This window comes from Temnothorax nylanderi, unplaced genomic scaffold (assembly GCF_030848795.1).
Source record: "Temnothorax nylanderi isolate EJ_2023f unplaced genomic scaffold, tnyl_v1.0 TNYL_tig1307_pilon, whole genome shotgun sequence".
NCBI classification, from domain to species: Eukaryota; Metazoa; Arthropoda; class Insecta; order Hymenoptera; family Formicidae; genus Temnothorax; species Temnothorax nylanderi.
Genome location: NW_027250369.1, coordinates 8864 through 21278, shown reverse-complemented (window position 1 = coordinate 21278; position 12415 = coordinate 8864). Strand labels below are relative to the sequence as shown.

Below are 12415 nucleotides of genomic sequence, written 5' to 3'. Positions count from 1 at the left end.
AAAATTTTTTTATATAAAAACATATCTAAAAATATATATATAATCATATAATATTATATAAAATATTATATAAAATATGTCCATATATGTTTTTTTCCTCTTGTATAATCTCTAGCTGTTTGTATGTACAAGAAAAATAATAAGAAAAAGAATTAGAAAATAATTAAAAGGATAATTTTTGCATTGTCCATTTGTTGCCTATATACATATAATAATATATAAATGTAATAATGTATATAAAATATGATTATATATGATTATATATGAGCAAATTTTTCACATTTGCACAGACTTCATTTTTTTTACAAAAAAATGCAAAAATTATCCTTTTAATTATTTTCTAATTCTTTTTCTTATTATTTGTCTTGTACATACAAACAGAGATTATACAAAAGAAAAAAAAACATAGTATGGACATATTTTATATAATATATTATATAATATTATATGATTATATACATTTAGATATGTTTTTATATAAAAAATTTTTTAGTGCGTCGAAACGTTTACGTCTCATTCCTCGTTCTCTGCCATCAGCCATAAGAAGACCGATCTCCAGATTTACGTCCCTAGTAGCACAGTGACGTTAAATGACGTTTTAATGACGTTTCTAGACGTCTCTAGACGTCTCCCCAGCAAACCAATATGTAACTGTTATGTAACTTAGGGAGCACATGGAAAGAACAATGTTATATTTCATAGTTATGTAGATGTGATGAGATGTAAGTATTACATAACTTTGAGAGCACTTTAGACAAACAAAGTTATATTTCTTTATTACGTATATAACTCATAAGAGTTATTTAAAAATGTAATATAACACACACGTAACTCGAAATACATAACATAAATCTGACAACCGTTAACTGTCAGCAATATGAGAAATGTTATGTTACTGATATATAATATGTATACACGTAAAGTAATGTAATATAAAAAAGATTTTCTTTTTCGTTCTTTCTTCCATTATGCGAAATGGATATGTGCATAAAATGACTAGACTATACTGAGAAGATATGCAGATAGAAACAAATTTCATAATATATAATATATCTATATCGTAATATATCTATATCTATCTCAGCGAGTTAGGCTGCGGTCCACTTGACGCTACAAATGCTTCGAAGCATTCCTCTTCTCTTTTCTTTCAATGAAGAAAGAAAGAGAAGAAGGACGCTCCAAAGAATTTGTAGCGTCAAGTGGACCGCAGCCTTAGAAGGAGAAGGGAGTATACCCGGGTGACGAGTGACGAGTGAGCGCGACGGCTGCGCGTCGCGGCCTGTTATTGGTCGCTTGAGTTAAGGATAGGCGCCGTGGCGCTTTGCGCAGGAAGAAGCGCACTGCTACCGATAGACCGATACCGGCATGGCAGTCTTTGTCCGCAATGCCCGCTGCCCGCTCGTGTTGCATACCTTGTGTGTCATTTGGTTAGGTCGTTAATCGCTCGTGTCGTTTAATTTCGGTAATCGCTCGTGTTGTAGTGTGCGCATTTGTCAATATCAGGCACATCAAGGTGCAGAGAAAATTATTCGCAGTTGAAAATTCTTGCAGGTAAGTAAATTTATATAGATTCTTTTATCGATATCGTTTAAATATCTCAATGCCTTTCATATCTTGTTTTTGATTATTGATTTTAGTTGTGGCCACGATCGTATACGCACGACCCGTGTCTCGTGGTTGTGGCATATCCCTCACAGAGAAATATACATTACCTAACCTGTTGGAATATCGATTTATTCTCTATTTAAAAAGGTGGATGAAATCATATTTAATAATTGAATACTTCTCAGTAAAAAGGTAAGGGTTATTTACTTTTTTTACTTCTACTTTCAACTTTTATATCTCTTTTTGTCTCTGTACATTCCACGTACCCCATCACCGACTACATTTTCGGAAAGAACAACTCGTTTTACCCCTAAATACCATTGCGGTTTAAAATTTTATTAATTAATTAATATTTACATTAAATTTGTCTATATTTTTTAAATTATTATTAATGTATTATTTAATATTTTACACTATATTATACTGGACACTTTCTAAATCATCTTTACATATGTTTCCTAAATATATTTTGTAACGTGTTTTACAACTTGTAATTTCACGGAGATTAGATGTTGCAAATGTACTTATTCGTACTATATGTGTGCTGCTATATAGTAAAAAATCATGTCAATTAGTTTTCCAAGTTCACTGAAATGTATCTTTTTATTATAAAATTAGTTGTGAATTGATTTGTTTTTTTGTATATTGTTTTGATGTTGTAATTTGTATGTAATGGGCATAAATAATATATTTCAGAGTGTGCTTCTGTAAAATATTGATAAGTACGTCATATATGTATATAATATACATATAATATATATATATATATATATATATATATATATTCTGCTCATTGTTTCAAAAATAGTTAGGTTTATGAATAATTATGTCACGTAAAGATTTCTCTGATTTATCTCAACGTCAAAAACGAAGAATTATATTGCACAATAGTAACGTCCAAAATATGAAAAAAAAAAACCGTACAGAGGAAAGAGATAGTACAAATATTAATAACTGTAATTTAGATATTGACAATGCAAGTATTAATAATTGTAATTTGGATATAAGTTCCAATTTTAATGAAGATGAATCAGATTCTACGAATAATGATTTACACAGTTTATTATCAGAAGACACTTTTAATGAAGATGAATCAGATTCTACGAATAGTGATAGTTTATCATTAGAAGACACTTTAAATATTGACAATTCTATAGAAGATGATTTAAGATTTTGGGTAGCTGAACACAATATTAGTCAGAGTGCCGTAAATGGTATATTAAAAATTTTATTAAAAAGAAATTTAAGCGTTCCAGTTGATTGTAGGACATTAATGAAAACACCACGTAATACATTTTCACAAATAATAAAAATGAATGACGGAAAATATATTCACTTTGGACTAGCAGAAGGTTTGAGACATTCGATTAAAATATATTTCCAAACATTGTATCCAGCGGAGCTGAAAGTAAATATTAATATCGATGGTTTACCTATATCGAAAAGTTCAAGTAGTCAATTTTGGCCGATCTTAGGTGCTATAGTTGCAGATTTTTATACTAAACCATTCATTATAGGCATTTATCATGGTAATACGAAACCAAAAGATGTCGATGTTTTTCTAAAACCATTTGTAGAAGAAGCAAAACCCATTCTTGATACCGGTTTGAATATTAATGAAGTGATTATTCGTATTAAATTAAATGCTATAATATGTGATGCTCCAGCAAAGTCATTAATTTGTGGTATTAAAGGTCACACAGGTTATTTTAGCTGCACTAAGTGTATACAAGAAGGTGAATTTATCCACAATAAAGTCGTATTTTTAGAACAAAATTCAACCTTGAGAACGGATCAGTCATTTCGAAGTAGACAGCATGAGGAACATCACGCTGAAAAATATTTAACTCGACCAACCATTATAGAGACTTTAGACATTGGAATGGTTTCAGGCGTTCCCTTAGACTGTATGCATCTTATTTTTCTTGGTGTAGGTAAAACAATACTTCGAATTTGGATTAAAGGTGCAATAAATATACGATTGACTGCCGTTTTATTAGATAAAGCTCAAAAACGTAACAGCAAATTAAAAATGTTGATACCCATAGAATTTGCACGTCGTCCAAGGCATTTGCTGGATCTAGATCGGTGGAAAGCGACAGAATATAAACTTTTTGTACTGTATACAGGAATAATTATAACAAAAAATGTGCTATCTACCAAGCTGTACATACACTTAACCTGTCTATGCGTTGCTGTAAGAATTGTATCGGATAAACAATATAAGCATTTGCTTGATTACGCGCAATCTCTTTTTGAATATTTTGTTAGAAAATTCCGCGAGTATTACGGAGATCAATATTTATCACACAATGTGCACAATTTACTACATATATGTGAGGATGTTAAACGGTTTGGAACAATCGATTCTTATTCTGCTTTTAAATTTGAAAACTACTTGTATACAATAAAAAAATCGTTAAAAGTTAGTAGCAAACCTCTAGAACAAATAGCTAATAGAAATATAGAAAAGAGAAACATTGAAAAAAGTTTTTCAAATCCTCCAAAAGATTATCCAATAATTCATTATAATAAAAATAAGACGAGAGTGAATAGGGTAGAATTTGATGGATTTATCTTATCGTCCAAAAATTGCAATAACTGTTGTATTCTGACAAACGGTACAATTGCTACAGTAAATAATATTTATTTACAAAATAATATTCTATACTTTAGAGTAAAGCAACATCTCTCTATTAAACCATTTTTTATTTCTCCATGTGATTCAACGCTGGTAGGAATTTATGAGTTATCTGGTAGTCAAGCAGATTTGCCATATGCAATTGTTACAGCTGACGAAATTTCACGTAAATGTTTAAAAGCAGATAATGTTATGTCTTCTGATGATAATTCAAGTATAGTTATTAGCTTATTGCATTAAATCTATAACGATAGCAAATAAAACGTACGTCTATGTGTGTTGATTACATTAATATAATGTATTTCTTATTGTACTATTTATACTCTTTGTGTTATTTATTATATAAATATATATACATATATGATTGTACTGAAGATATCACACTGTGAGACGAAATGAGCTTTCCGTATGCGGTTGTACAATTTCCCAAAGAAGGGACGTACTCGGAAATTCCGACTTCGTGGCTTACAAAGATTGTACTCAATGTAGATGGCCAACAACTAAGAATGCTACCTTCTTTATAAAAAAAAACAGTCCACCAGAGGCTGATTGGTTACTTTTTGATGTTAAAGTAGAATGTTACTGTGGTAAGTATGTTTAATATTATAGTGGCAATTATTTTAAATATAAATTATGCAATATTAATACAGAATTTTATATTTACAGAGACTTTAGAAAAGGCACGGAAAAAAGCAGAAGATAGTAATTATGCAACTTCCTGTGATGAAATCAGAGGGCGCGGGAAAAGAATTGTACACGAAAAACACTTTCATGATACATATGATGCTTCCGATGACAATACGGATGACGATTCGGGTAATTTAATTTTACAAAATTATATTTTGTTTCTATTGTATTAGAAATTAGAGCTGGTGATTTGCTTTGAAAGTATCAATATTCGAACTTCGAAATAATTCGAAGCTTCGAAGTTAACTTCGAATCTTCGAAATTTAATAAGGTGTCTTCGAAAGTTCTCCTTTTAAAAATAAAATTTTTATATTTATTTGAATATTGTATCAACGATTTAGTGTGAAACACACTGTTCACATTCTACTAACTTTTATCACATTTTATAGATTTACCTCCGCAATTATCTAAGACTCCACATGAAAAATTAAAAATAAATAAAAATCGGGATTCATCCGGAAAAGAATCTTTGTGTGATAAACAATTCTCGCATGAAAAGCAATCCTCATATGAAAAAGTCTCACCAACTGCCGCTAAAGAAAACTTTACACCAAACCGTTCACTGTCTGGTAAATCACAAAGACAAATAGTTGATCCACTAAAAAAAGTTCACGCTCCACACAAGAAGTTAAAAATAGATAAAAATCGGGATTCATCCGGAAAAGAATCTTTGTGTGATAAACAATTCTCAATAAAAAGCAATCTTCATATGAAAAAGTCTCACCAACTGCCGCCAAAGAAACTTTACACCAAACCGTTCACTGTCTCGTAAATCACAAAGACAAATAGTTGATCCACCACAAGATTCACTTCAGCTTGATGATTCTAATGAATCGGATTCTAATGAAGTTGAACCTGAACAAATTAATAAAAAAAGTAAGAATCCAAAATTATTTTTTTTAAACTATTAAGAATCTTGTTTTACCTTTATTATGTTATTATATACAAGTTATAAGTATTTAACGTTTTAACTTACTCTGGGCTTTTTCAGCAAGAAACAGTTGATACAGTGTAACATAGTGAGTCTTTTCATCTTTGTTATCTGTCATTAAACAAAGGTGAAATGATTCTCTGTTACACTGTGTCATCTGTGTCTCTTGCTGGAAAATGCCTTGTGCGTCTTGATCAAGAGCAATATGGTAATAGCAAATTTATATTTTGTATTAATTTATTTTGTTTCAGAGAAACTGGTTAATATTTGTGTAGAGACGTTAGAGTACGTAAGAAGCATCGACAAAAGACTGAATGCTTTAGAAAGAGGCAATATTAATGTGGAAAATGAGCCTATATTCGATGACATACTTCCGATTAATTCCATACAGAACCTTAAAAAATTTGAGGAAAGCATGGAAACTGCTGAAACAAGATCGAATTTTGTAAGTTAATTTTTAAATATAAATAATATAAATAATATTATATACTGTTTTCACTAGGATATATTTAAATATGTAGCATTCGGCGTTAATTAACTTGTTGACATACATTTAATTTATTATTTATCTAATTACGTATAATTAAATGTATTTATGGTTTAATTAAATTATACGCTTTTAAGGTCGAATTTATGAAAAAAATCGGAGGAAAAAGCACCAAAAATATAGTGCAACGGTGTATGAGCCGTTTGTTTACAAATAATTTTGGCATAGCCTGTTCTTGGTATGGTCGCAGGAATAATTATCGCATGTGCGATTTGAAATGTATCTGCATCTTAAAAAGTGAGCTATTTTAACCAGTTGCATATTTTTATTCTTTGTCTAAATTGGTAAGAATTTTATTTGTAATATTAACTATACTATTTATTATTTTATTAGGTGTGTTAAGAGCCAAGGGTATTGACGAATGCGACTTCGAGACTACAGCAAGCGAATGGTTCCGTCTTAGCAAGCTGCGATATGGTCGGGAAAATAAAAAGATATTACCTGATGACGAGCCTGATGCACACAACACGGTCGAGACATAATCTACTACGTGACTGCTTGTTGGTACTTCATTGATATAACGTCATAACCAAAAATTTAAAAAAACTTTTTGTTTTTAAGTTACAAAATAAGGTGCAATTAGTAGCTTTATTTATTTTAATGAACGTATTGTTAGAAAAATATATATACAGTATATATATTTTCATTTTCATACATTTTTGTAATTTTGTCACAAAGTTTATAAGACTTATAGTTTCCCATTTGTATTCCAATCGATATAACAAAAAGTATATACGTTAGTCTAAGTTTAAATAAAATAATATATTTATAAGAAATGTTATATATGCAGTCAACTATGGATAATTAAGTTTTTTCATTATATGAGGAATTATATTCCGATGAGACTGTGTTCCGATGAGACAAACTGACATACTTGTGATATAATACCTTGTCATAATTATGTTTATATGTGTGGAAATATATGAAATATAATAAGTACTATTTAAATATTTACTATATTTATATGTTAGTGCCAAAGTTATATATATTAAGATGTAACTACAAATAAATATTTTCATATCACTTATTAATATTGTTTACTAAAATATGTAATGTATAAATTAATGTAAACATCTTAAAAGTTTAAGATACATAATAAGTTAATTGTTTTAAAAATTGACTGGTTATTTGCAAAATATAATTATCAAATGCAAGTATTAAATCAATGAGTATATAAAATAATGAGCAATAATAAAGTTAATAATACTGTAATATAATAATAAAAAAATATATATTTACTTACAGTTCTTATGTATAAAAATAACATATTATTCTATCTACTTATATTTTAATTTCAAATGCTATAAATATTTGTTGTAGATAAAGATTCTTATCCGCAACAAATATTTATACCATTTTGAATTAAAATATAAGTAGATAGAATAATATCCATTTTTATACCCATGTATATTGCATTATATAAACATAACATATACACTAATGTTATATTACGTCACATATAGAAGTAAGTAACATAGACGTCTATGTTACATTGCAATAATATATCATTTGAAATATATTTGATATGTAAATGATACATTCAAAGTTGCTGACATAGAGCCGTACCAGTACGTAACATTTACCCATACAAGTAATATTACATGCAACATCGCGTAATATTACATATATATCTATGTTACATATTGTGGTTTGCTGGGTCTAGACGTCATTAAAACGTCATTTAACGTCACTGTGCTACTAGGGGTAATGTTCGTATAATTTATTGAAAGCGAAAAGTGTTGAATTTTGAAATGTCTTGTTTTGTTGCGGGGGATAAATATTTATTGTATGTAGAGAGTACAAAATATAGAACTATCAGAGAATTATTATATGATTATTATTATACCACAGCACAGTATTTCGTAGTTTCGATTAATGATGTTATTTACAAATCTATTTTTGTTCTATTAAACATGGCCATAATAATTTATTAAAATTCGTAATTATAACTCACTTTCTCAATTATAACTCACTTTTTAACTCAGTTTTCTTATACTTCAATGTAGTAAAAATTCCAACCTTACGCATCGCGTAATTTTGTTCAGCCGCCTGTCACCAGCAGCGAGGGTATATACCGTTTTGGAACACCAGCGCCACCAACTTTCGCCCAAAAATTGACCCACTTTCATAGTACGGAGATCGGTCTCCTTATATCTTACTCCCTGATCCCACTATACCTCCTTTGCTTTTCCTTCTCCCGCTCTCCCTTTTTCTTCACTATCTCTTCTTCCATTCTTTATTTAATCTTTTCTACCGCCATCCTTTTTTTTATTTTACTATCTCTAATATTTTGTTTTATTTATATTATCTATTTATTTATTTATTTACTTATTCTTTTTTATTTCTTTGTTTTTCTTTATTTCTTTATTTATCGAACTCGCCGACATCTTAATGAACCAACCACTCTCGCGCGGAAAAGTGATAGTAATAGTACATATCGACAGCGCGATACATCGATACGTGTTGCGAAATTAATATATTTCAAAAGTGTACTCTGACGAAACGTGAAGCTTTTATAATATATATGTATATAAATGAGTTCATGATCGCCACTGGTGGACCTTATCATTATTAAAGCTACAACTCATCTATCGTAACGCTTTGATCGTGGTCGTAAGCAATGAAGCCGTCGTATATAAACCGTATATCTATGTATAATATATCTATTAACACATTTTTTTTCACACGTCGAGAAAGCTGACAAGTTACGTAAAGAGTTCAAGCTGAATCAACTCATACGATGAGCTTACGATAGCGATTACGATGAGCGTTACGATCGCTTACGGTGAACATTACGATAGATGTAGTTGTAGCTTAAGACTTAATTGCTACACATTACTTTTCCAGTACAGTGGAACAACTAATACAACAATGATCATATCTAGTACAATATTTTATATATACAATATAATAAAAAAAATGGTACAAATTAGAAATTAGCATATTGCTTAATCAACATTTAAAGACACACACAAAGTTCCTCTTATTGTATTTTATTTAATGCAATTACTATTTATTATTTTAGATTCCTCATAAAGGAAGCTTATGTGTGTGCGTCTTTAAATGTTGATTAAGCAATGTGCTAATTTCTAATTTCCTCTCTTTGAAATGATGAGGAAGCAACGTGCAAATTTCTAATTTGCACCATTTTTTTTAATTAAAAATTTATCTGTCGGAAAATAGAAAAGAACGTTCTTTAAACATTTACTAATGAAAGATTATCGTATAGTATCAATACACTGTAATTTTCTAATTATATTTAATTTAGTCTTTTCTAACCCTATTTCAAATATAATTTATTAAGAGAGATTTGGTTTATTACTTCATGAGATACAGATTTTTAAATATCAGAGAATGCGTACAAACATAAAAACTTTACAAAATTAGATCTAATCAACCAAATCTTAATGAGTTATATATGAAATAGGGGTAGAAAAGACTGAAAATTTTAATGGAATTTGAAACAGACCAATATCTCAAAATTTGCGGAAGTTACAGCGAAAATAAACATTTCTCAAAAAATTCAAAAAAATTTTTAAATACATGATATTCTATTATTAAAAAAAAATTTATCTCAATATTTTAAAATTTGCGGAAGTTACAGCAACCATCGTTTAAACCTATCGTTTAAAAAAAAATTCATCATATCATATTATTATGCTGATGAGGACCTAATTTACTTATATAATTAAAGACGTAAAAACCCATACTTCATACATTTATTGATTTTTATATATAAAATCTGCTAAAAACGAATCATTCAAAAGCAATTATTAAAAATAAAATTTACCCAAATTTCTTTTACTAATTGTACAGTTTAAATAATAGTGAATATATTATTGATAATATTAGATCATTTTACATGTTTGTAACGTCCTAAAACTATTTAATTAAATAAACTATTTAATTAAATTTTTCTTTTTTTTTATTTTTCTCATAATGCAGTTTTATATTTAAATATAAAATTGAGATGCAACGTAAACTGGCATTCTTATTGATAAAACAGATTATAAGGTAGTAAAAATCAAATCGAATAGAATAAAAAACACAGCATAAGAAGATCTTGCTGCGAAATTATGAGATAAATTTACTGGCATGCTGTCGGCATACTGCCAACATTTTGCTATGTGGGGTAAAGCTATTGTCAAGAAACACACAGTAACAGACTACGAAGGTAGAAAATGAAAGGTTTCGAGTTTAAATCCTGATCGGCTCTGTTAATTTTTCCGTTTACCCCTCTCGCTATCCAAAATTTCCTTCCGTATCTTTCCTCCACCCTCACTACACTCCTTGTTTTCTCGTATATTTCCATGATCCTCTTTCCCAACCTCTCACTTACCTATGGTTTTTTCAGACATCTTCCCAAAACCCTCCTGTCCACTGAATCAAATGCTGCCCTTAGATCGACAAAAGCAGCCACTACCTACTTTTTCCTCTTTAATCGCTTCCCTATCGCATAATTCAGTGTGTAAAGGTTGTCCACCACTCCTCTCCTCTTCCTAAACCCTGCTTGGCTTTCTGGAATCATCCCCTTCTCCACCATCTATTCCCTCAACCTATTTGCTAATATCGACGCGTAGACTTTGTACGCCGTCGGCATCAGCGTAATTCCTCTATGCTCACTCACCTCTTTTGCCCCTTCTTTTCGCTATCGGAACGACTACTCCGTCCTTCCACGCCTCTGGAAAACCCTCTCCTTTCCATACTCTCCTGCATACTTCCCATAACGCCTTCTTAAACCACTTCCCCCATAACTCCACACTTCATTTCCTATCTCGTCCTCTCCCCGCCGCTTTACCTTTTTTCAGCCCTTTCAGCACTCTCTCTACTTTCTCCCATCCTATCTCCTTCTCTTTCTCCACTTCCCCCTCCGCCCCTTACTCTCCCTCCTCTCCTTCTCCAAGCCTTCGCTTGTATTCCGTTCCGTCTAACATCACCCTAAGTATTTATCCCACTCCTTTATTGTTATCTCCTTATTAATTTCTACCCTTCTTCTCCTTTCCTTGTTTATTACTTCCCACACCTGCTTCTCTGTTCTCGCCTCTCTTGCCTCTTTCAGCAGATTTCCCTTTTTTCTTCCTTTTTCCTCACAACATTTCCTTATACTCCTTCTTTCTTCTCTTATGATCTTCTTTGTGTTTTCTTCCTCTTTTTCCAGTCTCTTAATAACTTTTCTACCTCCTCCTCTTCTTTCCTACAGTCCCCATCCCACCATACTCCCTTTCCTTCTGCCCCTCTTTTTACTCTTCTCACCCTTACTTCCATCTTAATTCTTTTTGTCAACTTTTCGACCTCTTTATCTATGCCCCCCTACCTATTTCTACCTCCTCCGTCCGTCTTCTAAACTCCTCTCTTGCCTCTTTCGACCAGTCCGTCTTTTAAACCCACCTCTCTCCCTCCGCTATTGTCCCTCTCCTCTCACCAACCCCCCCCCCCTTTGTCCACCCGTACTGCTACTGATTGGTGATCCGAATCTACCTCACACCCATCTCCAATCTTGTCACTCTTTCCCAAGCTTTTCTATCTCCTATTGCGTAATTGATCACTGTTTCCCCCCCTTCCTCCTGTAAAAGTCACCTCCCCCTCCTCATCTACCCTCCTTTGCTCCGTTCATAATTTCCCATCCTTCCTCTTCCATCTATCTAATCAGCCCTTCCCCCTACCTATTTATCATTTTATCTTTTGATTTTCTTCAACAACTCCCTCTTCTCCATCCTCCAGCGCTCCTTTCTCCCCTGTTCTCGCATTGAAATCGCCCCCCCAATATCCATCTCTCCTCTCTCCCTTCCCCTCTTTTACCGATTTTATCTTACCATCATCTTATCCAAGTTGCCGCTTACGTAAACTGTTGCCAATCTCATTTCTCCTTCTTCCATCTTACTTCTCTAATCATTGAACTCTCCTTCTCCACCCATTCTTCTTCCTCTTCTAACTTTTCTGACTCCCATCATTATTCCACCTATTGCTCTTCCTTTTCTTCCAACTCTTTCTTCCTTGCACCCTG

At 31.4% G+C, this 12415-nt stretch overlaps 1 protein-coding gene across 2 annotated transcripts; it reads left to right on the top strand.

The window, feature by feature from the left end:
• The first annotated feature begins 1338 nt into the window (after positions 1-1338).
• Positions 1339-7311, top strand: LOC139787162 (uncharacterized). Of its 2 annotated transcripts, XM_071726260.1 has the most exons (7): positions 1346-1551; positions 1638-1797; positions 4622-4833; positions 4913-5062; positions 6116-6309; positions 6489-6648; positions 6745-7311. In XM_071726260.1, exons 2-7 carry the CDS (start codon positions 1757-1759, stop codon positions 6891-6893), a joined length of 906 nt encoding a protein of 301 aa, XP_071582361.1. In that variant the 5' UTR covers positions 1346-1551; positions 1638-1756; the 3' UTR covers positions 6894-7311. The 2 variants fall into 2 exon arrangements, 1 of the variants encoding a protein (XP_071582361.1); XR_011722537.1 differs by lacking the exons at positions 6489-6648; positions 6745-7311 and adding an exon at positions 5323-5809 and having other exon boundaries at positions 1339-1551; positions 6116-6252.
• Positions 7312-12415: the final 5104 nt, after the last annotated feature.

What these genes read in the sequence shown, in the direction of transcription:
- LOC139787162 (XM_071726260.1), top strand. Translation starts at nt 1,757, where the DNA reads ATGAAATCATATTTAATAATTGAATACTTCTCAGTAAAAAG. An exon ending in TAAAGTAGAATGTTACTGTG is followed by an intron (nt 4,834 to 4,912) that starts GTAAGTATGTTT and finishes TTATATTTACAG; the next exon opens with AGACTTTAGAAAAGGCACGG. An exon ending in ATGTATCTGCATCTTAAAAA is followed by an intron (nt 6,649 to 6,744) that starts GTGAGCTATTTT and finishes TTATTTTATTAG; the next exon opens with GTGTGTTAAGAGCCAAGGGT.